General features: G+C 36.7%; 3 protein-coding genes across 3 annotated transcripts; 2 read left to right on the top strand and 1 right to left on the bottom strand.

Moving 5' to 3' along the window:
- Window positions 1-2176: 2176 nt before the first annotated feature.
- LOC113306066 (pentatricopeptide repeat-containing protein At5g24830-like) lies at window positions 2177-7171 on the bottom strand. The gene is made up of 6 exons (XM_026555053.1): window positions 7082-7171; window positions 6737-6942; window positions 6589-6640; window positions 6394-6429; window positions 4864-5274; window positions 2177-2305 (listed from the first exon to the last, which is right to left on the bottom strand). The coding sequence occupies exons 1-6, from the start codon at window positions 7169-7171 to the stop codon at window positions 2177-2179; spliced, it is 924 nt and encodes a 307-aa protein (XP_026410838.1).
- A 6457-nt stretch (window positions 7172-13628) lies between these two features.
- LOC113306067 lies at window positions 13629-14702 on the top strand. Its single transcript, XM_026555054.1, has 2 exons — window positions 13629-14248; window positions 14333-14702. The coding sequence occupies exons 1-2, from the start codon at window positions 13629-13631 to the stop codon at window positions 14700-14702; spliced, it is 990 nt and encodes a 329-aa protein (XP_026410839.1).
- A 97-nt stretch (window positions 14703-14799) lies between these two features.
- On the top strand, window positions 14800-16661 carry LOC113306068. The gene is made up of 4 exons (XM_026555055.1): window positions 14800-15282; window positions 15372-15608; window positions 15708-16172; window positions 16284-16661. The coding sequence occupies exons 1-4, from the start codon at window positions 14800-14802 to the stop codon at window positions 16659-16661; spliced, it is 1563 nt and encodes a 520-aa protein (XP_026410840.1).
- Window positions 16662-27240: the final 10579 nt, after the last annotated feature.

Below are 27240 nucleotides of genomic sequence, written 5' to 3' on the forward strand. Positions count from 1 at the left end.
ATCTAATTTGATTGTTGAGAAACTTAGGCGTAGGCCTAAAAAAAAATATTCTCATTATCAGACCCACGATTAATTTTAGATATCGTGACACCCATAATTATCCGAAATTATTAAAGGACAATTAGGTTAAGGCCCCATCCATGGGTTACCATAATACGAGACCCTTAATTAAAAGAAGTTCAGATCTAGGCCCCGAATTATTAAAAGTCACTCATACCTTTATGTATATTGTCAGACCCTTAATTAAATAAAATTTAAATTTAACCCCAAATTATGTCCCCACCACCACCACCTCCACCGCCCACCCCCACCTCCGACCACCAACCGTCGCCACCGACCACCACCACTGCCTCCCACCACTACTACCTCCAAACACATCCATATGGCATGTGTAAACTCCATATGTCATATGTAATGAGAAGTTACACATTTGTATGGTATGTGTACCCAAAAGTTACACACTCATATGGCATGAAACAGTTACATATGGGTATATGGCATGTGTACTTAGAAGTTACACATCCATAATTAATGTGTATCCAGAAGTTACACATGCACATGGATGTGTATCTCAACAGTTACATGTCAAAAAAGAAACATATATTCAATTGTTATTGAAACAATAATTTCTTTGTTTATTAATTGTTATTGAACGCAATAAAAGAGCTAAAATACGAAATATATAAAACGAAATCCTAGAAATGTTCCCTTCATTTTTTGTAATTATCTATTCCAAAATGCTTGCATATCTGCGAAAAAAAAAAGCATTTATGAGATTAGCATAATTAAAAGAACAGTACAAACATCACATTACAAACATCAATGCATAAATCACCTTTGATGAGATTAAAAGAACAACACACACATCAATCTCATGCATCTAAAAATAGCGTAATTAGAAGTTACACATGCATCTGGGTAGTGTAACTAGAAATTACACATGCATCTGACTGATCTAACTTAGAGTTACACATGCATCTAAAAAAATCGTAATTAGAAGTTACACGTGCATCCGTATAGTGTAACTAGAAATTACACATGCATCTGACTTGTGTAACTTAGAGTTACACATGCATATGGCATATCCATTATTCGCCATGAACTTGCATATATAAAGTGTAATTAGGAGTTACAAGAAAAGTACCTTTTCACACTTGGTGAGAAGTGTTCAATGACTGACGAACCAAAAGGTATCTATATCCACCAAAGACGACACCTCCACTTAGATCTTTTGGATATAATGATAAACTAGTTAGTGTCAAAGCACCTGCCAACCAATTTTAGCTAGTAAGAACCACATTTTAGAAAGAAAGTAGAAGAAAGATAATTATTTCACAAATAAGCATGCAAGCCTGTTCTATTAACATAAGTGTAGCATGTTAATTGTTAACATTTTATAAAAAATTACATCTCAGCTCAGGACATCACACTTTGAACTTAACATGAGAAAGTTACACATGCTAATTAAAAAGAAAAAACACAAACTCAAGCCTGAAAAATCCTGGATCAAGTATACAAACTATATATATGTGTATATGAAAGTTATACATGGTTACTCGGTATGTAGAAGAAAGTTACATATGCTAGTTGAAAGAAAAACAGACTCAGAATTGGAAAGAGTTATATTTATGTGTAGGTGAGAGTTACACATGCTAATTGAATGTGTAGAAGAAAGTTACACATGCTTACTGGATACGTAGACGCAAGTTACACATGTTAATTGAAAGAAAAAACAGACTCAAAACTGGAAGAAGATATATTTATGTGAAACTGAAAGTTGCACATGCTAATTGGATGTGTAGAAGCAAGTTACACATGCTTATTGGATATGTAGACGCAAGTTACACATGCTAATTGAAAGGAAAAACATACTCAAAACTAGAAGAAGCTATATTTATGTGTAACTGAGAGTTACACATGCTAATAGGATGTGTAGACGAAAGTTACACATGTTGTGCATCATCATCAAGATGAGAAACTCAATCACATTGAAATATTAATCAAATTATGAATGAAAGAACAGTAAACTCAAACCATGAAGTTTATACAATTCCAATATGATACATTCAAGCCATAGAGTTTAAACAATTGAAGTGGACCTTAACAATTCATGCATTATGAAAAGCTAAAACATGAAAATTCAAATGCAGTGCCACAGACCTGCGTATCAGAGATGTTATGAATCTGTTTGATGTTTTCCATTAACACCGTTACTAATTTCTGTAATCAAATCATCACTAGCCGGCAGAATATCCTTGGATTGAAAATCATTCATACTCAATTCTTCTTTTACCACAGAGCTAACCTAAACAGATGGATTAACATATATAATTAGATTTAAAAATGAAAGTATTGTGTTTTCGAAATTATTTGATGGGTAATGAAGATTTAAGTTTACTGATTATGAATTTGAAATCAGATTTAAGATCGGGATAAACGTTTGGTAGATCGATCAAATCTCATAGATAAACTCTAAAAAATTCACTGAATCTTTTTCCAATAATTTTTAGGTAAAAATGAAAACAATGAAGAGATGATTACAGATTTAACTTCCGATCGCGAATCGGATAACAAACTTTATGGGAGATTGAAGATTTTGCTTCTTGAAACGGTAAAGTTGATAAAAAATCAAAATTAAATGAAGAAGAAGAAAAGAAGAAGAAGAAGAATTACAACTTATCTCTGTTTCTCGGTGAATCATTTGATATAACTTCGACTGAATCTATATCCTTGACAAACACTAAATAAAATCGAATCATATCTTGGATCAGCGACGAAGAACCCTAGAATTTATTTCATCGACATTTCTTCCTCCATTAGAATTAGATCTTGAAGAATATACACTATTGATGTTCATCTAATCTATTGAATCAAATCGAATCCTCTTCTGTTATGAAGCAGTCGAGAGATAAAGATAATGGAGAAGAGAGAGAAAGAAAAGAGAGAAATGAAAATATCTTCTAATATTCCTCTTGTATATATACAAAGGGTAGTGTTGTAATTATTAAAATTCGTAATAATTAATTATGGGCCAGATCTGAAGAAAATTTGATATTTTGGGACTAGTAATAGCATTTTCCTAACGTATGGAGTTGACAATGAATGATCCATTTAGTGGAGGTTCTATATGTTGACCCCATATAGAAGGGGGTTATAGTATTTTTCACTTATTAAAAATGTCTGGATGACGGGTTATGCATACTATTTTTTCAGGGATAACTCGTTATGCCAAGGTTGTGAAATCGTAAATCGCAACGTGAATCGTTTTTTTATTTTGTGAATCTAATCGCATGTTAAAGCGTGAATCGGAGATTCACGGTCTATTATTAAATCGTATATTCTCTTGTAAATAATAGTGAATTATGCAGAGTATTTAATAAGGTTCATATTTTTTTACATAATTCTGTTCTTTGATTCAATATATACCAATGAAGTTCGCTAAATAACAAAAAAACAGATTGGAACACTGGTTCGAGGATACTCTCATGACACAGGAGGTCATGAGTTCGAACCTTCCCATTTTCATTTTTGAAAACCCATATTTGACTTTAGAAATCAGTCAAGAATCGTAGTCAAAGATAGTTGACTGTACGATTTATAAGAAAAACGATTCAAGTGTACGCTTTGAATCGAGTTGGATCAAAATGACGCGAATCGTACGAGTCAACTCGTGACTCGTACGAGTTTAAAAACCATGCGTTATGCATCCTAATTTTTCAGGGGTATAATTGGCAACGCAACTTGGATATAACATATCTAAAAAACCGCGCCTTGGAATTTAACAAATCTATATCGTTGGAAATCTTTTAAAGAGAGATATGCAACGAGCACAAACAATAATATCAAAATTTTGTTTTTCACGAAAAAAACGAAGGTGGTCATCGTTTTAGGGAAAATTTTCGAATACTGACTACATATTCGTCATGCAGCCTCCAAAAAAAATGCATAACACAATATGCATACACAATAAAAGATGCATAACAAGTTATGCAAACATATTTTTGTTCATGCATTAATTATTTTGGTTATGCAGCCACTAAAACGATGTATATGCCTGAATCCAATAGAAAAAGCGGACGCATAACGAATTATGCAACCATTTTGTCAACTGCATAACAAGTTATGCATCTATAACAGGTTATGTAACCATTGTTTTGGTTGATTTTAGTGTATACAGATAAAATCTATGCATAACATATTTTCGGATGCATAATAGGTTATGCATCAATTTTCATGACTGCATAACATGTTATGAAGATATTATTGTAGGTGCATGACAAGTTATGCAGTCTTTGTTTTTGTTGGTTTCAATAATAAAAAAAAAAGTTGATGCATAATGTGTTATGTAAACATTTTCTGGACTGCATGACAAGTTACGCAACAACTATTCAAGATGCACATTTTCATAATTGCATAACAGGTTATGTATCCACTACTCCACCTGCAAACACCCATTATGCACACACCCATTGCAAGCCAACAACAACACCATCATTGGGTTCCAAACCCTTTTATTGCATTTCATGGAAGACTTGAATAGCTTCATCCAATCTATCATTCATGCAGTACCCATTAATCATCGAATTATAAGTTACTACAGTAGGCTCTATGCCTAATTACTCATAAACTCAAAGACCCAACATTCGCCTCTCAGTATCCCTGCTTTACAATAAGAATATATTAATACAGTGAACGTTACTATGTCAGGTGATATCCCTATACCCACCATTTGTTCAAAATACTCTCTCGCTTCCATTAAAAACCCATATTGACACAAAGCATGAATTAAACATGTATAAGTGACAACATCAGCTGAAATTCCTCGACTCAAAATCTCATCAAAGACTCTCATGCTTCACTTACCCGTTCAACGTTACAAAACCCATGTATCAACGAATTATAAGTGATCAAATTAGGACTACATTTCCATTTCACCATATTTCTATGCAACTCTAGAGCAAGATCAACTTCCCCAATTCTACAAAGCCCATATATAACAGTTCCACATGAAACAACATTCGGCCGAACACCCCCGTCAGCCATTTTCTCAAACACCTTTATCGCATTCCTTACCAGTCCCTGCATACACAATCCCTTAATCAGAGTGGTATAAACTACAGTATCAGGCTCATAACCCCTCTTAATCATTTCACCAAACACATAAAACCCACAATCAACATCACCTAACTTACAATAACAGTTAATCAGAATGCACAATGTAAACAAATCCGGCTGAATTCTGACCATATTCATATAAAATCGCTGGCAGTAGATCTGCAACAACAAATAATTGAAGTGATTAATCAATATGAAGCCGAGCTAATTCATATCATATGAAATATGAATGATACGTAGATGTTCGTTCAATTTCATCCACAGAGGGTAACCCAAATTAGGCTAAAACCACCATGTTTCTGTTTTTCATAGAAAATCCTTAAATGGGTTTGTAAAACAAGGTTTTATAATCATAGATCTACAGCTAAAACTTGTTTTCAATGAAGAAATCTCGGATTTTTATGAAGTCAGATTGAAATCAGCTCGGATATGGAGATGGAGGAGAAAGAGAGAAGAAGAAGAAGAAGAAGAAGAAGAAAAGTAGCATGAACATATAAAATCTCACGATAAAATTTAATTTCAATAATTTTGGTTCCGAGAATAATTTTTCCCTAAAAAATGGGTGCAACCTTCAGATTTCAGGGCGTGGGTTTCACAGTGGAAGAAATCTGAAAAATGGGTCTCCCTGTAGTTTTCACTTGATTTTTTACTTGTCCATGCGGACGGGAAATTCAATTTTGGGCCGTGGTAAACAACAAACGAACGGACGAATTAAATTACGGGGAAACTTATTTATAGTCCTTTTATTTATTTTTTTGTTTATGAGTAACCCATCATTAAGATTTATAATATCTGAAACCCGTATCCATATTAGTTTATCACTTTAATTTAGGGAAAATTAGGCTAAGGCCCAACCCATGGATACCCATAATATGAGGCCCTTAATTAAAAGAAGTTTAAATCCAGGCCCCGAGTTATTAAAAGACATTCATGCCTTTTATATATTGTCAAGCCCCAAATTAAATAAAATTTAAATTTAATCCCAAAATTATTAAAATATAGTGATGCTTCAAAAAAATAAATATAGTGTGAATGTGTAAACAGAAGTTACACATGCATACGCCATGTGTATCCAGAAGTTACACATCCTTATGACATGTGTAATACAAAGTTACATATCATAAAATAGACATCAAAAAGAACGCATAAAAAAATACACGTATTACTTTAGTATTCGTTTATAATAATTTCTTAGCATTACACACGCATCTGTCTAGTGTAATTGAGAGTTACATATGCATCTATCTAGTGTAATTGAGAGTTATACATGCGTCTGACTTGTGTGTTCAGCGTCAACTCCAGTTCCAGCGAGACCTAAAATATAACGACAAACAATTAGTTTTAATAAGATTAAATGAAAAAAAATGTATATTCAATTTCACATACATCTGAGTAGTGAAACTAGCAGTTACCCATGCAGCTGACTAGTGTAACTAGGAGTTAGACATCCATATTGGAATTCAACACACGAACCAATAAAGGCAAGAACATAAGCATGATTACCAAGTGTATAATGTTCAAACCACTGATTTTTGCGGTAAAGCTATGAGTTAAAGGTTCAACATTTCCGGGAAAACGAAGAATAGAAAACAAAATATAGACTGAGGCATGCTGGACTAACCTTGCAGTAGTATCAAGCGCAATTTCAGTGATGGCATTCACCAATCTACCATTCTTTTCCACTCGATAAGTAAGTTCAGCTCCATCTAGACTTGCATCAATATACACGGTAGATTTCTCATCAATCTCCTCTCTTATAAGCATCTTTGATAACTCTGTCACCACTTTATTCTCTAGCCACCTCCTAATTAGCCTAGCGCCATATACCTGTAAAATCGACAAAGAATATTTTGCAACTTCTGTAAGCAACAACAGGAATATAAGAATAACCTCGCAAAAAACTTTATAATCATAATTTATTTCGTTATTCAGGACGAAAGAGCACATTGCTGAGTAGATCACATACCAGATCGTAGTTTTCAGTCAATACGATGTCCAATGCAGCATCGGACACATCTAGTGCAAATTGCCCTCTCAGCCAAGCGAGATGCCACATCCTTCATCAGAAATCTAGTTACGTTCTTTAGTTGGATATTTTCATGAAATAAATGTAAAAGAACATTTTGAATGCTACAACAGTTAAAAGAAGTAAAAACAACTAAAAAAACCTAGAAAAAGTTCATACACAAGCAAATTGTTCTACATGTAATCGGCAGTTACACATGCATATATCATGTGTAATTCGCAGTTATATATGTCATAGGCATGTGTAATAGGCAGTTACACATGCATATGACATGTGTAAGCCGCAGTTACACATCAGTATTGTGGCTTGTATACTTGGCACATATACTATGTTAGCTATAGAAATCGAAATGAAGCAACTACAACAACCCCTACAATCACTTTCCAATTTGGAAAAGTAGATATCCTCAAACCAAGCTTTCAAGGATGTCATGATTCATGAACAGTTACATCCTTAACTTCTATTACACCCACTCATATATTTCTAAACGGAAAACTTACAAAGACAAATAAGAATACTGGAATTAAAGGACTCAAATCATTAAGCAAAGGCAGGAACTCAATATATTATTCATATATATAAATGCTTAGTAATCTATATCAAACAGCAGGCACACACACCATAAAATCAATCAGATTCTTAGCTAATAAACACGATAACACAGTACAAAGTTCTAGTTTAAGCAACACAAATATTGGATTAAACCTACTAATAATCTGAACTGAGAATCATTTTCAAAGAAATTCCTCTAATCATTGTACAAGAAAATAATTTCCTTGTATCATATTCAATTCAATTGGCATGTGTATCTATAAGTTACACATCTAATTAACATGTGTAACTAGTAGCTACACATCTATTTAGCCTGTGTACCTAAAAGTTACACATCTAATTAGCATGTGTAACTAATAGTTACACATCCAGAAAAGGTCAAATAACTTACAACAAATCAGTAGTTAACCTGATTAAACTCCGGCAAGTCCCCAGCTTCTAGAGCTAAACTGCCATGGGTTTCATATACCTGGAACCACAAGAAACATGGCGTGAAATTAGGGAATCATACAAATTTTGGAAAGGGCTGTATATTTTAGAAATTTTCTCTTTGAAACAAGTAATGCTGATTATTCCTGGTTTTAAATCATGATAATTTTATGATGCAGAGTATCAGAAATATCAACAGGTGCATGAGAACATAAGCTATAAGCTAAAAGATTAAACTGGAATTGTCACATCGATTTCAAATCTTTAGAGTAAGGACGTACCTTCATTGTGAGCTCATTGATAATACGTTGAACTGTCAAATCTTGATTGTGTGAGCTCATTGTTCAACTTCAAAATTCAACCTCATCATTCTTGCAATCTGAAATTCAATTCAATTATCACTGCAGCTCATCCTGCTGCCTTACTAGCTTGCACCTGAGCTTTGTGACTGAAACCTAAGCATACATCTAAGCTCGACACCAAGTCCATTCTGCAGCTTCAATTGCAACCACCATCATTTTCACTGCCTGAAAATCAGCATAGTCAACTACAAACATCTCAATCCTCTCTTCTCTGCAGCCACCAACTGTAACAATTCTCCATGGCTTATACTCAACACCAAATCCAATATCAAAACCCTAGTGTAATTCCATTCATCTATGCTTTGTTATTCAATGCATCTACAAACCCATTACAACTCTAGTAACATCAGTAACGACACCATCTACTTATCTTGATTTCAAAGTCGATAAAGACCAAAGTCGAACCTTAACTTGTCTATGCTCCCTAAATGCAATTTACATTATTTCCTTTTGAAATGTATAGTTTAAGAGAAAAATCATATATGCTCCCTAAATGCATGTGTAATCTGCAATTACACATCCAAAATTCAAGTGTAACCATCAATTACACATCCTAAAAGCGTGTGTAACTAGCAGATACACATGCTAGAAAGCATGTGTAACTAGTAGATACACATGATTATAGCAACACAAATTTCATCAAAGATATGTTCCTACCAACAGAAGGTTACATACTTTTCCTATAATTCTATAGCAATTAGCATATAGCGATATGAATAGTTACAAATGATAAGACACTCAAAGTTCTTGGAGTTCAGTTTTTACCTTCAATATTTGTACTGCAGTAACTGGAACCTAAACCTTAAAACGTCTAGTGCCAACAATCTCCAAATGTAAAGAAGAGTATGGACTTGTCACCCCCAACAGAAGGTAGAACTTGTTCAAAATAGCCACTGCCTTTTTAATGTCCGCCAAGTAATCTGCAATAAGTGCGCTACAAGCTATTATGAATGAGTTATAGATAAATTCCATGTTATTATAACACCCATCCGATAAAACAAATTCAAATCATTATGCTACAACCTGCCACACCCATATGATACATGTTCCTCCAGCTCCATAATCCTCTTCTAAAACCTGCACCTGCACCACCATCACCTCGTCCAACTAAAAGTGAAAAAATTTACCTATACATTGGTTAAACAAATCAAAGTTTTATAAGTATCATTAGTATTGCATTAGAAAACAAGTTAAGCATACAAATACCATGGCTAGTAGCCAACAAAACCATTTTAGTAAAGGTTTCTGCCAACATATGGAACTTCTAATGAAATTGAAGGCAAAGATGATACATAGTTCAATGTGATGATACCAAATTCCTTATGTTGTTACTATTTAAACAACTTAAAACACATTCCATGAAATCTATCATGAATGGATGAAACTCAAAATCAAACGATGGGTAATAAAATTGATGAAATATAGAGCTTCAGAGCAGAATATCATCAAAGGAAGAGTAGTCAGCAGATACACATACTTAAATGCATGTGTAATCAGCAATTACACATCCAAAATGCAAGTGTAACCAGAAATTATACATCATGATGCAAGTGTAACCAGAAATTACACATACAAAAATGCAAACCATTATATAGGCATAACAATAATTTTAGCTTCACCTCAACTGCAGTTGCAGATCAACTCTGCCATTCATCAAATCAATCCTAAACATTCATCTAAAGTTCAATAGCTACAAGACAACCTGAGCACCACCAGAACCACCAACTCCATTTCTGAATCTTCTGCACACAGCCACACCAACAAAACCTGCAGAAACCCATTTCTTCCTCTCTTCTACAGTTTTGAGACAAAAATAACGAAATCAAGATCAAAATTCAAAAGTGCAGAGAGTATAATACAGATTTATTATCGTTACAAACACATCTTCTTCTTCTAATAACAAACTTATCATCGTTTTTCTAGATCTAAAATAGCAAATGAAAAATAAATCAGATCGACTGAAAACAATTCGTTCAAATACATGAGATGTGTTTGAATCAATTGAGAAATCCAGATTAAATGACTTACATCAAATCGATCGGTTGATTAAGTTGTTAATCATAATCTATAAATCAACTGAAACACAAAAATGTTGTATATCTGAGATGTAATCTATGGAGAATAAAGAAAACCCTAGAAAAGATCGAATTAAAATGATTGCAACAGATTAACACAAACAAAAAACTCATCCAAAACAGATCTCCTCGATCATGAAACAAGTCTGATGATTTCCGGTGATGAAGTCATCTCGATCTTTCATTGTTGATGAATGAATTTGAACAGAGAAATTTCGCCGGAGCCGAGAGAGAATGAATGGAGAAGAGAGAGAAAAAAAAAAGAGAAATGAAAATATCTTCCGGTATTCCTCTTGTATAAATAGTAAAGGGTAATGTTATCATCATTAAAATTCGTAATAATTAATTATGGGCCATTCTGAAGAAAAATTGATATTTTGGGCCTAATAGTAGCATTTTCTGAAAGTATAGAGTTGATAGGAAGGATCCATTTTGTGGGGCTTGTATATGTTGAATCCATATAATAAAGGGGTTATAGTATTTTTCACTTTACTAAATTAACCTTTCGTAATTTATTATCTATATTTAGACTCAGTTGTTTAAAAAATTAGCTTATTATATGGGTGGTGAAAAAAGTCACACAGCAAATATATAGGAAAATTCCCCAACCCGAATCATGTTATTCTTGTGTATCACCCTGTCATCTTCTCCTCATTTCATTCTTCACGTTGCACGCCACCAACATTCACGGCACCACGTGCATTTGCAGGTAATTCACTGTTATTTTAATGATTCTTTATACAAAGTCGCATATAGCTTAACCTGCATATGGGCTGATCCTGACGAAAAATGTTCAATGTTCAGAAATTTACGACTATCACAATATATTTTTAGAAATCTGCAATTATCACTATTTAATGATCATAAAATTAAAATTATCACAATATAGTGTTAAGAAATTTGCAATTGTCACTACAGTATTCCCTCCGTTCCTTTTAATAGGGTGGTTTCTATAAATAAATGTTTCAAAAAGGTTTCCTAATAGGGAAAGTCAAAATGTTACTTTAATTTTCTGGGACCACTTTTCTTTTAACTTCTTTTGATGACAAGTGTCATGTGGACCATCTCACTTTACTTCTTTTGATGACATGGGTCATGGGGATCATTTCACTTCACTTCTTTTATTGACAAGTGTCATGAGGACCACTTTCAATGATTAGTTCTCTTAACTTCCTTAAATTTCTCTAAAAATAAAACTGGTCTATTAAAAAGGAACGGAGGGAGTACTAAAAAAGTTACAATTATCACAATATAATTTTGAGAAAACTGTAATTATCACTCCACAATTTACGAAAATTACAATTATCACAACATAGAAAGTTTAATTGGTAGTACTTATTTTTTTGAGAACGAAGGTTTTTGTAAAAAAAGGATGATGCATCTGGTATTCGAACTCATGTCCACGACTTTACAAGACGGTGTGCAAGAGTTGTTCATTCCAATATTTCTATCGTCACTGGATATTGCTGCATTTCAACTTTGGTGATCACCATTGGAGACACTATAATTTCTTTAATATTAAAGGCACAATAGATATGAATCCCCTTCAAAGTGCAAAATCGATAATATTATTTTACGTCACATGCCAAGATAGTGAATCCCCTTCGAAGGGAATAATGGCTTCAACACTCCCTTCACAACCTGGTAAATAATTTAAATTGAAAAATGCCAGCACAATCATAAAGAGCGTTGTATGTGAAAATTATAGATTGCATGAAGCGGTGAAAACAACAATTATCACGACATGTGATAATTATAATTTTCGGTGATAGATTTAAATATCACACATAGATAAACCCAAAAACCAAAAAAAAAAACAAAAAAAAACCAAAAAAAAGAAGAAGAAGTATGCCGAAAAAAGAAGAAGAAGTACGCCGTGTGTTTGTACCCTATTCAAAATAGCACTCGTACGTATCGCATGAAGCTTATAATGGAAGCTTAAATCCGGTTTATTGTGGAAGCCGGTTGGTTTATTAGGGAAACCAGTGGATTTGTTTTGGAAACCCACAAGGCTTATTGTAGAAGCCTGGATTGGTTTATTATGGAGACCGGAGGGTTTATGGTAGAAACCCACTTGGCTTAATATGGAAGCCCAAATTGGTTTATGGTAGAAATCCACCCGACTTAATATGGAAGCCCAAATGTCCATGGGTAAAAAGATCTTAATAGAGAGGTTAAGATTTTTATGGAATAATTATTATAGATAATTATTAAATATTATTTAAGATAAATCCTGATGGAAGGAGGATAATTATCTTAAGTAGTAATTATTATTCAAGATAATAATTATTTAGGATAAATGTGGATTATGATAAATATTAGGGTTTATCATGAATCCGGTTGTTATTTGGGATGAGTACAGATGAGGGAGGTTATTTGGATAACTATTGAAACCCTAAAGTTACATCTCTTTCTGCCTATATATAGAGGTTAAATCTCAACCCAAAGGAAAAGAACGATTCTTTTCACCACAATATACTTGCATAGAACATCCGCTGACTTTAGCATCGGAGTGTTTTTGCAGGTATCCCCACCACTCTGATCAATTCCTTGGAGATTCTTCGTCAATGGCAGCGATTGGATCAACCTTCCCGCATCTCGGAGATTGTTGGAGTGAATATTTTTGCACCAACATCTTTTGGCGCCGACTAAGGGGACTACGAAGAAAAGATCGTGCTCCCCAATTGATAGAAGTCGTTCTCAAGTGATTTTCGAAACTAGGGTTTCAAAATCATTGTGAACAAGGAGTTACAGAAGGTTTCACAACCTTTATAGAAGTTACAGGAAGTCCCAGCGACGTAACAGAAAGTTGCAGGAGCTTTTGAACACTTTCAGAAAGTTACAGGAGGTTCCAACAACGTACCAAAAAGTTGATGTTTTTCCAGCGACGTACCAAAAAGTTGCTGTTTTTCCAACGACGTACCGAAAAGTTGCAGGGATTACTGAACACTTTCAAAAAAGTTGCTGAAAGATCCAGAACTTTTTCAGAAGGTTGCGGGAAGGTCCAAAAACGTCGCAGAAGGTTCTGCCAAAGTTGTAAAAGAAAAGTTTGAAAGAAAAGAGAAACGAATGGAGGCATCAGGAGCAGATCGACATGAGATGGATGTAGATCTACCTGCTGGGAATCAATCGAATCAACAAGCAAATACTCGAACTTTGAGAAGCGCTGTTGTCCAAATCTTCAACGAGAGGGATGGGAGATCGGCGTCGGTGTCATCAACAACATCAGCTTCTCGTTCACGTTCAGAGGGGTTTGTTCCTAGGGTAAACTACGTGTTGGTAAACAGATCTCCACCTCCTACCACCAGCAGAAGAGGCCGTCGTCAAGGAGAATCTTCAGGCCAACATCCGAGCAACCAGGTCCTTCGAGAAGGGGATATTGCTAGAAGAGGTGTGCGTGCTCGAGCTAACAATCCACCTGTTAGTCAAGCTAACACCACACCAGCCGTACAGACCAACGTTCCACCTACGGGAAATAACCCGCTGGTGATGCCTATCGATTTAACAGTTCGTGAACGGCTGCAGGAACTGGAAAGAGAGAACAAACGACTCAAAGTTTCTTTGGAGAAAAGAAGAGAGCTTGAAGCACCAGCAAACTCACGTTCTGGAAGTGGAAGGACAAATCGTCACCGAGGTCCAGATAGTCCACGGAGAAGAAACGAAGTTATTGATGATCGTTGGCGAAGTAGGTATGATGGAAGAAGAGTTGACGATGAAAGGGACCGTTTACAAAGTCGTAGTTGACGAGGAAATAACCTTTATGAACGTTATAGTCCAAATGATGATTATTATTATGGAGTTGAAAGAGGTAGTCAGGCAGGGACCAGTAGAAGGAGGAAGGGACTGAGAATTGATCAAACCAATGATGGGTACTCAAAGAGATCAAGGCGTGAAAGAGATCATTCCAAAAGGAGAACAGACCTTGTTAGGAATGAACGAATTCGCAAGGAAACGGAGGATGACTCGGAGAAGGACGAAGTGCTTAGCAGAAAGAAGCTTAGCGCCATGATTGATGAGTTGTTAACGCAAAAGCAATCTAGAGATGAAGAGCAACAAATCTTATCCATGAAAAAGTCAATGGATTCTCCATTTGTTGGGAAGATAAGGCGATTCCGCCCAGCCTCAGTTCAAAGAATTTTTTGACGGCAAGAATGGGAATCCGGTGGAGCACGTCCAGCGTTTTCAAGCCTCGATGAGTTTGTGGGGATACAGTGACGAACTACTTTGCAGAACTTTTCCAATGACTTTGACGGGTAAGGCTCTAACTTGGTTCTCACATTTAGAGTCTAATTCAATCAAGGATTTTGGAATGTTGTCGGATGCCTTTTTCGAGCAGTACAAGATTAATCTCAGGAGCAAGAAGGGAAGCAGTCATTTATTCCTCTTGCATAGGGAACCTGGCGAAAGTCTAGGTGATTTTAATATAAGGTTCCGTCAGGAAGTAAGCGAAGTTGGAAAAGTTGATGAGAGTTTCGTGATAGAAGCATACAAAAATGCAATGGAGTATGATGAATTCGGAATTTACAATTCATTAACAGTCCAACCAGTTGGAAGCCTCAGAGAGTTGTATGACAGGTCTGATAGATATGCTAAGGCAGAGAAAGAAAAGAAAGCAAAGTTGTCGCGAACAGCAAGAAGGACAATGGTCGAGGGACCGGCGAAACCGAAACAACAATTTGAAGGTAATACCAAAAACAAGAGCCATGAAGGTCCAACAAGGAAGGTGAGAAACGATGAAGATTCACGTAAGCCGCAAGAAAAGCAAAGAGTAAAGTTTCCAAGCTGAATATTGGACTTGTGGAACTTTTTAAGAAGATTAAAGACTCGCTGCCCATTTCGGAGCCCCTACCAGCGGAAACAAGGGATAAGAGAGATAAGAATAAATATTTTGCTCATCACAAAGATCATGGGCACAATACAGATACTTGTCGTGCTCTCGCAACGGAAGTCCAGAAAATGATTGAAGAAGGAAAGCTGCAGCAATACGTGAAGAATAGTCCGGCACAAGTCAACACACTGCCCAACACTCTAGATTTACGAGAGATTAGAGTGAGCCACGCAAGAGTTAACACAACTTCGATAAAGTCTTAGGAGAATGCTACACGGTTGAAGTTACGTCATATTAACGATTGGCGAGTATCGAACAAGGTCGATTATGCCAGTCTGATTGGTACGGAGACCTTGGAAGAGGGGAAGACTGAGATTTCTTTTTCGAAAGCTAATCTTTCTGGAGTATATCAACCACATAATGATGCGATCGTGATTCTAGCTCTCATTGGGATGTATAAGGTACGTCGAGTTCTGGTTGATACTGGAAGTTCAATTAGCGTCATATTCTCGGGAGCATACTCTTCAATGAATTTGAGCGAGATTCAAGTTGAAGCAGATGATAACCCTATCATTGGATTCAGTGGAGAAACGATGACAGCAATAGGAAGGATTAATATGCCTACGATGATAGGAGGAAGGACGGTTATGCAATATTTCTCGTTGCTAGATTGTCGTGCACCCTACAACGCTATCTTAGGGCGTGATTGGATCCATGCAATGGAGGTGGTAACTTCCACTGTCCACCAGTGCTTGAAGTTCATTACTTCAGCAGGGGTGATGAAGGTTAGAAGCGACCAGGTGGCATCTCATAAATGTCACGAAAGCGCAATGGAGGAGTATAAAAAGTCAGAACTAAAGGGTTCAAAAATACTCCGGGTGGAAAAGAAATTGTAGCAATCACGGTGCTTCCCGACCTCTTATCAAGGAAGAGGAAAGGAAGGGCCACCAACTATTGAGGATTTGGTGGAAGTGCAAATTGGGGATCAGAAGGAGCAGACAACGTTTATCGGAGCAGAATTGCCGTTAGGCGAAAGTGAAAGCTTGATCACCCTACTGAAAAATAATAAAGATGTATTCGCTTGGAGTCTCAGGGACATGCCAGGTATTGACCCCGACATCGCATGCCATCGGTTGAATATCAGTGAAGGATTTAAACCAGTGAGGCAGAAGCCACGAAAAATGGCTCCGGAACGGAAGGCAAAGGTTGCTGAGGAGATTGACAGGATGTTAGAAGCAAGAATAATAAGACCCGTCAAGTATCCAGATGGTTAGCAAATATTGTAGCAGTTCCGAAGAAAAATGGGAAAATTCGGGTATGTATTAATTTTACAAATTTGAATAAAGCATGCCCAAGCGATCTTTACCCCATATCCAGGATCGTTGAGTTAGTAGACGCTACCTCGGGATTTGAAAGATTGGCATTCATGGACGGATATTCTGGTTATAATCAAATTCCATTGTATGAGGAAGATCAAGAACATACGGCGTTCATAACAGACAAAGGGATATATTGTTACCTCGTTATGCCATTTGGTTTGAAGAACGCGGGAGCAACTTATCAGTGTCTCGTGGATGAAATTTTCAAGGATATGATCGGGAAAACCATGGAAGTTTACATCGACGATATGGTGGTCAAGTCCAAAAAGAAGGAATCTCACCTTATGGACTTGAAAAGAACCTTTGATCGGCTCCGGCAATATGGGATGAAGTTAAACCCATCGAAGTGCTCTTTTGGACTCACATCTGGGAAGTTCCTTGGGTATATGATGACACAAAGAGGAATTGAAGCCAATCCATAACAAATTAGAGCAATTTTGGAGATGTCATCGCCAAGAAACAAAAAGGAAATACAAAGGCTTACAGGGAGATTAGCAGCGTTGAATAGATTCATTTCTTGGTTTTCAGACAAATGTAAGTCCTTTTTCTTAGCCTTAAAGAAGGCCGAAAATTTTGGTTGGAATGAGGAGTGTGAGCATGCATTAACGAAATAAAACAGTATTTAATCTCACCGCCAGTCCTCACAAGTCCAAATACTGGCCAGACGGTCTACATCTATTTGGCTGCAAGTGATTATGCTGTTAGTGCAGTATTGTTTGTTCGAGAGCCGGAGGAGAGGCCAATCTATTTCGTTAGCTAATCACTAACAGATGATGAGACTAGGTACTCAAAAATAGAGAAAATGGCATTAGCTCTTATGCGTGCAGCAAGGCGTTTAAAGCCATACTTCGAAGGACGGCGACTTGTGGTTTATACTGAGTACCCGTTAAAGAAAGTATTAGGGAGAACTGATGACTCCAGCAGGATGGCCACATGGGATAATTATCTCGGTGCTTACACCATTGATTACGAGCCAAGAACAGCCGAGAAAGGGCATGCAATAGCATCGCTGATGGCGTACTTCCCAGTAGATGACATTCCAGTTTCAGAATCCATACTCGAGGAAGAAATCTTGCATGATACGGAAAGTATACTGCCTATCCCGCTACCGTGGGAACGCATAAACGTTTACAAGAAGTCTTCAAAAGCAACTGGGGTGCAAATGGGTAATAAAGACTCGATGATGACACCCAAAGGTGATAGTGGAATGTGGAATATCTACACAGACGGATCTGCAAATACCGACGGGGCAGGTATTGGGTGTGTGCTGATTTCACCCGACGGATTACGGATTGAGAAGGCTGTCCGATTGGGATTTACAGCCTCAAACAACCAAGCTGAATACGAGGCTGTAATTTCAGGCTTAAAAACTGCTATTCACTTGGGGGCGCAGAAGGTTAAGCTGATAACGGATTCAAGACTGGTAGCAAACCATTACAGTGGCACATATAAAGCCAGAAATGAAAGGTTAGCATCTTACTTGGAATACATACATGAATTAGCAAAGGAATTTGAGTTGTTCGAAATCGAGCAAAAGCCAAGGATAGAAAATAGGCATGCAGACGCTCTTGCTTACGTGTCGGCAGCCGTTGTGTCATACACAACACGGTATATTGTAGTCGAATTCCAAGAACTTCCCAGCACTCACAGCACCATCGACGTTGCACGCAAAGTTTGCACCGGTGAGAATAATTCTTCCTCACTCGAAATCCCTGAAGATTCTATGGATACCGATGAAGTAGATAACATCCAACCTAAAGATTGGCGTCAACCATACATTTGTTTCCTGCAAACGCGAGAGCTTCCACAGGATAAAAATTAAGCCGGGAAGATAACAAAAACTACTGGGAGATATGCTCTTATTGAGGGAGAGCTATACAAGAAACCGATGTCGATGGAACCATACCTGCAATGTGTAACTCGAGAGGTAGGGAAACAATTTCTAGCAGAAGCACATGAGGGGTAATGCAGAAATCATTCTGGAGGAAGAAGTCTGGCGCAACGGTTGCTGTCTCAAGGATATTTTTGGCCTTACATGCAAGATGACGCGAAGGAATATACCAAAAGGTGTGTGGCATGTCAGCTGCATGGACCTCTAATAATGAGACCAGCAAATGAACTGCATCCAGTCATGAGCCCATGGCCATTCAACAAATGGGGTTTGGATATTGTAGGTCCATTCCCCACGACACCTGGGGGCGTCAAATATTTGCTGGTCACAACTGATTATTTCACGAAGTGGGTAGAAGCTGTGGCACTGGTAAGAACGGAAGCGGTTCATGTCCGTAAATTCATATGGGAGAACATCATTTGTAGGTTCGGCGTGCCAGCAATGATCTTTTCCGATAACGGGAATCAGTTTGATTGTGAGTCGATAAAATCATTGTGTGAAGGGCTGCATATTAAACACAATTTCTCTACCCCATACTGTGCACAAAGCAATAGACAGGCCGAGGCGACTAAGGGTTATCTTGGATAACCTAAAGAAAACCTTGGACAAAGCCAAGGGAAGATGGACGGAATTCTTGCCTGGGGTTTTGTGGGCATACAGAATCACACCAAGACGATCGACAGGATTTTCACCGTTTACACTAGCATATGGTACGGATGCAGTACTGCCTGTGGAACTATTGGTTCCAACCACCAAGACACTAGCGGAACGGTCGGGTCAAAACTCAGAAATTCTTTCAAAAGACAAGGAGCTGATAGAAGAGGTCAGAGATGAAGCTTCGAGAAGGTTGGAAATATACCATCAATCCATGAAGCAGTAGTACAACAAAAAGGTACGAGAACGGACTTTTCTTCCTGGAGAGAAAGTCTTGAGAAGGGCAAGACCTAAATCGTTAGACGGAGGCGGTGGAAAGCTGGGAGAAAATTGGGAAGGACCCTTCCTAATTGATAGACCCACTAGTGGTGGTGCCTATTGGTTAAGGAATATGAATGGGAGGGAAGATCCCAAGCCATGGAATTATTTCTACCTCAAAAAATATTTTCATTAATGTAGATTTAATTTCGTATTAATGTAGATTGTATTTCTTCAATAAACTTTTTTCCTACAAATAAAGTGTACTTTCCAAGAGTTGGGGCGAATAATGATTACTGCGCCATAGTAAGATTTGCAAGCATGAGATATAAGCAAGATTGTCGAGGGCGCCTACATCCGAACAAGGTGTCTTTCCAGAAAAGATTGCTGGTCGACGAGCTAAATATCAAGGTATCAAATGACAAATATTGTATAAGTGTCAACGTGGAATTCTCCAGTCAAAGTGAGAAGTTAGAGAAAACAAGCAGACATTCCGTTAAAGAAGGAAAAATAAATTAAGAGTGACAACTGGTCGCTAGGTCCTTAAGAAGTAGTAAAAGGTTCATTGGTGCGCATCTACGGGAAGGGAAATAAGTAGAGCTAATAAGGAGCGCAAAATTGAAGCATCAAAATGGATGTCTAGAGTCCTATTCTAGCCTAAGAAGAATGGCAGGGAAATTTCTAAAAAAAAAAAAAACGCAAGCAACTACTCTTCATTCCTCTTCCGGGTCGTAGAGTTTATCGTCAACACCGTCAACGGCTTTTTCGACATCAGAAGGAACAACAGTATAACCTCCAAGGCCTTTAACCTTAATGTTGGCACGATCGCGTTGCTTACACATCAGCTTCATAGCATTGTCAGCATCACGACCCTTTACGTGGAGGCCTTCGATCTGGCGCTTCAATCTGTCATTCTCACGCTCGAGACGGTGCAAGGCAAGTTCATGAGATTTTTGTCTCCTGGCTAAGGCCTCGTAATGGAGCTCACCAACCTTTCGAACAAGTGAAAGACCCTGCAAGGAGATAGGTTAAACATTGCAGAAGAATTCGGAATTCAACAAGTAAGCAAGATGTATAAATTAGTAAAACACTTACGGCGAAGTGAAATTGAGCTGCACGGTCAAGAGCTTGATCTATGTCAGTCATCTGGTCGTAAAAATGACGATCTACCGGCAGCATACCGGAGAGCATAATACTGCGAGCTACAGTTGGGTTCTGAATGGCAGAATCACCAATAGTCACCGCAGAGCCTGTTGACCTGTACAAGCCTGGGTGAAAAGGAGCATCTTCGAATGGCAGACGAGGTTGTTTTGGTGTTTTTGAGGGAGGTGTAGCAGGGTTGTACTCAGGCGACGAACAAGGATCGTTGGCTCGATTGATACTTCCAAGCTCGTCGTCACTTATTGCCACTAAGAAAGGTATTTTGCTTCCCACCTCAGCAGTACCAGCATCTGCATTAGGAATAGAAGTTTTGTCCGCCTTGGTGGCTCCGTGGAAGTTGAGAGGCCAATCCCTGACAGCTGACGGGCGTTTGGTGGCGCATCGTTTGTGACCATCTCCTTGAGCTCTAGTTTTCTGACGGATTGGCCCGACATCTGTCGAATTCCCTTGGCGGTTAGTAGATCGCTTGGGAGAAGTCATGCTACGGGTATTCAGTGGACCAGACGCTGGTTCTTTAGAAGATTGTTAGTGCTGCAATAGAGACGAAAGAGTCAAGGGATGATCAGTTAGTAATCTTCGACACGGAAGACGCTTCAAAGGGAAAGAAATAATCAAATACGGGATTAACTGATGTATCGATGTCCCATGCAGCGCAAAACAAAGCAAGAGAAATTAAGATGGCTCTGCAAGTTCGAAAGCTAATGTACTAGAACAAAAAAAAAAAAAAAACAAAGCCGCACTTACCCAAGGGAGATGGCAAGGGAAGAGGGATAGCTGCAGATGTGATTTTTCGACGACTATTCACCTATATTTATACAGAAACATAAGGGTGGACGGTTGAAGTTTCAAAATAAATCAAACTCTTTGTTTGAACGGAGACTAGATTCCTGCTGGCTATAGGTACGCGGTGAAGGAATATCATAGCCAGATTTCTCGTTGTTGTATAGGCTTAGAATTTAAATGAAAACGAGATCTCTTAGAGTTCTAAGAGCTTTCAAATTCATTAGTTCTGTATGGAGTCATATTCCTCTTGGCAACGGTAGCCGTTGATGGAATATTGCTGTAAAATATTCGGTCAGTAATGAAGCCAAGATATGTGATGTACGCGGCAAAGCAAAGGCACTGGCGTTATCTGGAAGACTTGACACTTATCGGAGAATTGGCGAGAAGTGAAACCTGGAGAAGACGTGTCTCTGTGAGGTGAAACATGTGGGCTTAAGTCACAAGTGTTGAGGTTATAAAGTTCCAAGGGACTATTGGAAGCCCATAACCATGATTGGCTTGTGGTTTAGCAAGGACGTACCCATACTTGACAAGCTGCATGTTTAGGTGACGAATTTCAGGTACATATCATGTTTTTCTAAGAATAACAAGATAACATTCTTCAGTTTTCGTAGGAAAGGTCATGCATGATTTGCACTACTATGAGTCATGGATCGACTTTAATATTCTTAACTCTTCGAACAAGTCGAGAGTTAAGAGGGGGCGATGTTTGTACCCTATCCAAAATAGCACTCGTACGTATCGCATGAAGCTTATAATGGAAGCTTAAATCCGGTTTATTGTGGAAGCCGGTTGGTTTATTAGGGAAACCAGTGGGTTTGTTTTGGAAACCAACAAGGCTTATTGTAGAATCCTGGATTGGTTTATTATGGAGACCGGAGGGTTTATGGTAGAAACCCACTTGGCTTAATATGGAAGCCAAAATTGGTTTATGGTAGAAATCCACCTGGCTTAATATGGAAGCCCAAATGTCCATGGGTAAAAAGATCTTAATAGAGAGGTTAAGATTTTTATGGAATAATTATTATAGATAATTATTAAATATTATTTAAGATAAATCTTGATGGAAGGAGGATAATTATCTTAAGTAGTAATAATTATTATTCAAGATAATAATTATTTAGGATAAATGTGGATTATGATAAATATTAGGGTTTATCATGAATCTGGTTGTTATTTGGGATGAATACAGATGAGGGAGGTTATTTGGATAACTATTGAAACCCTAAAGTTATATCTCTTTCTGCCTATATATAGAGGTTAAATCTCAACCCAAAGGAAAAAAACGATTCTTTTCACCACAATATACTTGCATAGAACATCCGCTGACTTTAACATCGGAGTGTTTTTGCAGGTACCCCACCACTCTGATCAATTCTTTGGAAATTCTTCGTCAACAACAGCGATTGGATCAACCTTCCCGCATCTCGGAGATTGTTGGAGTGAATATTTTTGCACCAACACCGTGCATGATTAACAGTTTGAGTGATTCATTTTAAAGGTATTCTCCTTGCATGAAATATTATGTGAATCATACAAAAACGATATGAAGGAATATAAGCTGGTTGCAGTAATAGATAAAATGATTGATGCATCAAACCTAGAGTTTAACTGATTAACTTCCAACACCCCTTGCCAAACCCAAACCCAAACCCTTTACAATTGCAGATGACGAAAATGAAGAAATAGAGTTTACGTGGACATGATGCTCCGATGATTTTTTTTATTGGTAAATAAAAATCAAAACCCAAACACATGCACTGGCAGCAATTTTAATTCCTTGGTTGTTGATCTCCTCAACTAAGAGGATATAGATGATGACCAAAACCCTTATGTAGAGACAATGAGAATAGTGTAAAAAAAGGATGGTGACGAAGAATCTCCCGTAATTGCTATCATCGGTCGTTTTCAAAATCTTCTAAAAAGGGAATTACATAATTGCTTGCTTTGATATGCTAGATGAAGGGGAAGATAGGATTAAAGAAGAAACTGCCCATGTGATAATTAAAAATTTCAGTGATAGATTGAACTGTCACACGTTGACAAATGCTAAAACTCATGAAAAACAAAAACATCAAAGTAAATCATGATTAACAGCTTGATTAATTGATTAATTCGGAAAACGTACTTGTTGCATGAAAAGATTCTACGAATTGTAAAAAAATGAAGGAATATGGGCTACAGTAATAGAGGTAAAGATTGATGCGTCAAACCTAAAAAAAGAGTCTGTCTGATTATCAAAAAAACTTCTCAAACGCTTACCAAACTAAAATCCTTTGCAACTAAAGATGAAGAAGATAAGACAATAGAGATTACCTGAATATATGCTCCCGTGATCTTTTTTACTGGTAAAAAAAAAAAAACCCAAAAAACGACAACAGTTTCTCCAGTAATTGCTATCACTTGGCGTCTTCAAAATCTTCTAAAAAGGGAACAAAATCTTATTTTGATATGCTAGATAAAAGAAAGTGGAAACGATGAGATTAAAAAAAAAAACGGCCCACAAAAAACTCCACCTAATTGACCATTAACCAAATCAACGCTATTTATCCAAATCAACGAACTTTTTTTATAAAAATAATTTTTTAATAATAATTAATTAACGTAGGCTAATTAAGTCCATCACAAAATGTGGAATTACAAATATGATCTAAAACAACCAATTTCTACCGTAGATCGTATATTTTGGGCCACGCATATATATCATCTTAATGATGGGTTTCTGAAAAAAAGGACCAGACTTGGGTTCCTCAGAAATTTCCTCATTAAATTATTGGAACCCGTTTCTATATAAACAAATATTTTTTAAATTTAGTGGGTCATAATCTATATATAAGAAAATTTATTAAAAAATCTTATAAATATATATATATACAACTAATTTAACTAATTTTCACATTTTTTAATAGGTTATGGTATCCAATGGAGACGACCGGCTAAAGTTGAGCCGAGCCTCGTCTCAATTGGAATCGGTCATCTCAGATTGAGTCGACCTAAGACGCAATGAACAAACCCCTGTATATGCAGGTTTTCTCATCCGTTTTAATGGTTTGTCAGTCTTACCGTAGGTGTATAATGGACAAATTTACTTGTTTATTGTGCTCATTGGAGTTGCTCTTATCTATATGTATTAGGAAAATACGTTTTGGTCCATGAGCTCGTCCAAAAATACTAGTTAGTGCAACCCGAGTAAAAAAAAAGGTATCGTGCAGGACCCAGAGTCCCTCATACACTCTACTGCTCTAACTGTCCTGGATTTTGCAGGAAACACCAATGAGATTAGAGAATATTCAGGATACTCAGAAAAGGGAGGTGCAACAGAAGAAGCGGACCTAGCTTTTAGCTGGGCCAAAGAGATACATCATACAAAATTAGAAATTCATGTTGAATCTATGGAAACTCTGATCAGATTTAAAATGCTCTACCACAATGCAGTTCAAGGAAGATTTCATCTAAGTTACCATGAAAGAAGTAGCACAGATTTTGAAGAGGAGGACGACACAAACATACAAGTTATCTCCTTTGTTCTAACTAGACTCAAAATTATCCACAAAATATATAATTTGGATAGTTTTTTATTTAGCTTTGGCTCGTGAGAATTCGAATTTTAGGGGTGGTGGCAACAGTTTTGCTGCTAACTCTGGTATGTTGATAAGTGCATGATTTACGATTCTTTTGTTATGAATTCCATGCTTTTATTTGCTATATTTTTTGAAATATACCTTGTATTACTATTGTTTTTTTTTTTGTCTTATTTAGGTAGAATCATCCAAAAAGAGCGAAAAGAGTGCTAAAGCGGACATAAAACGTGAAATTGGACTAAGGAACAGGAGGAACTCGACCAATTTCAGGAGTATTTAACTCTATATTGTAGATAATGGAGAGACGAAAAGAACTCAAAAAGAATGAGGTCATTCCGAGTTCGAATGCAAAAGTTATGGGCAAAACAGTTCGGGATCAAGTAAGAACCAATTCTTACTTATGTGTGTAACCGATCCATACCTCAAAGAAGTGATTAAAATACTTGCCAAAATTAGTTTTTTTAGTTTCGAAGTATTTCCAAACCCAAATATTCTTGGGGATATTTAAGGATACTTAAAAATATTTTCCAAGGAGTTCCGGGTTCGAAGAAAAGAGATTTTATCAAGATACGAAATTGAAGATAAAAAGACAAGGAGCGAAAGCTTGGGTTTGGGGTTCTTCTATTACCGAAACTATTTATCTTTTATTTTATCATATGTATCATGGGTTTCACCAATTCCATGAGTAGCTAAACTCCTATTTGATTGAGGATGAATTCTAAGTTTTGAACATGATTTGATTTAATATATGAATCTATTTTGATTTCTTCATATGATTATCAGTTGTTTCTACTATATAAATATTTATGATTGATTGATTTAGTAGGCCCACTAAACTTATCCTTTAATTGATCTACTGCTAGTAACGGGTTAGGATTTCCATAATTGTTGAATAACCTTACACAAGCTGAAAACGTGAGACCTTGCAGAGGGATTCTGTGGAGCAATCGCATGTAGGAACAGTACTAGTAAGTGAACCTATTGTACTGAGTTTAACTGCTAGGCCCAAACTTATATTTATAAACCTTAAAGCATTCTATTAAGTTACATCTTGTAAGCGTACCTTAAGGTGGCTCAGACGGATAGAATCCAAAATCTAAGCGTGCCTGTTATCAGGTGATATTATGAGTCTTGGGGGTAGCTAAGCATACCTGTTACCCAGTTGGTGATAATCTATGATTAATGACGAATAGATAATTATATTACTTTGATGAATGTTTAGTAACGAAGAAGGATTACTCGATCATACTCCTCATCCTTGATTACATCCCAATTTATTTGCTTTATTATTTACTTTGTTATATTTTCAACCTACTAACAAAACCCCCCATTTATGACATTTGATAACTGAAAACTCCCTGCTCTTCGTGGGAACGATCTTTCCTTCCATTATACAGTAAAAACTCCATATATTAATAGAAAATCATGGTCCCAACTTGGGCCAGTTATAAATAGTAATAAATTCCATATTTTAATATTAATAAATTTTTCTAGTCCCACCATAAGAAATTTACCTCCATATATTAATATAATCTACATAATCGGAAATTATAGATATTGTTATATCAAAATTTAAGATAAAGAAAAATATGTATCTATAGTTGTTTGAGCAAATGATGTAATTTTTTGGATTGTTATCGCATCTTTTAATTTGTGTATGCGTAAGACCTCGTTACCATGTGCACCTTCTTGTTGAAGCCAAAATATTTCCAACTTGTTGAGCTTGTTTAAAGTTATTGTAGCAAATTTTTCTGGTATACCTCCCTATATTAATAAACTCCATATTTTAATAATTTTGTGAAGTCCCAAGGCTATTAATATTTGGAGTTTTTACCGTATCACCAGTTAATTGTGTAGAAATAAGTGATTTAATTTGTTTCACTCACGACACACATCAAATTTTGGCGTCGCTTCCAGGGAACAGTTGGTAGCTTTTAGTTGTTATTTATTTTTATTTTAGTTGTTACATAATTTTCATTTTCTTTTATTTTAATTTCTATTTATTTTTCAATTTTTGTAAAGGTTTTATTGTTAGTTTTTTATATTGATTTCTAGATTTTTTGTTTCAGGTGTTTAATCTCTGGCTCCCGGTTATCGCGCTGGTTATAAACAATGTGGTAAGCCGATCCCGCCTACATTGGTAATT

The sequence above is a fragment of the Papaver somniferum genome, chromosome 8 (genome assembly GCF_003573695.1).
Source record: "Papaver somniferum cultivar HN1 chromosome 8, ASM357369v1, whole genome shotgun sequence".
Lineage (NCBI taxonomy): Eukaryota > Viridiplantae > Streptophyta > Magnoliopsida > Ranunculales > Papaveraceae > Papaver > Papaver somniferum.

What these genes read in the sequence shown, in the direction of transcription:
- LOC113306068 (XM_026555055.1), top strand. Translation starts at nt 14,800, where the DNA reads ATGACTTTGACGGGTAAGGCTCTAACTTGGTTCTCACATTTAGAGTCT. An exon ending in ATGAAGGTCCAACAAGGAAG is followed by an intron (nt 15,283 to 15,371) that starts GTGAGAAACGAT and finishes GAACTTTTTAAG; the next exon opens with AAGATTAAAGACTCGCTGCC. An exon ending in TAGATTTACGAGAGATTAGA is followed by an intron (nt 15,609 to 15,707) that starts GTGAGCCACGCA and finishes GTATCGAACAAG; the next exon opens with GTCGATTATGCCAGTCTGAT.
- LOC113306066 (XM_026555053.1), bottom strand. Translation starts at nt 7,171, where the DNA reads ATGTGGCATCTCGCTTGGCTGAGAGGGCAATTTGCACTAGATGTGTCC. An exon ending in AGTTGACGCTGAACACACAA is followed by an intron (nt 5,275 to 6,393) that starts GTCAGACGCATG and finishes TTGTTGTTGCAG; the next exon opens with ATCTACTGCCAGCGATTTTA. An exon ending in GGTTTTGTAACGTTGAACGG is followed by an intron (nt 2,306 to 4,863) that starts GTAAGTGAAGCA and finishes CCATCTGTTTAG; the next exon opens with GTTAGCTCTGTGGTAAAAGA.
- LOC113306067 (XM_026555054.1), top strand. Translation starts at nt 13,629, where the DNA reads ATGGAGGCATCAGGAGCAGATCGACATGAGATGGATGTAGATCTACCT. An exon ending in GATGATCGTTGGCGAAGTAG is followed by an intron (nt 14,249 to 14,332) that starts GTATGATGGAAG and finishes TGAACGTTATAG; the next exon opens with TCCAAATGATGATTATTATT.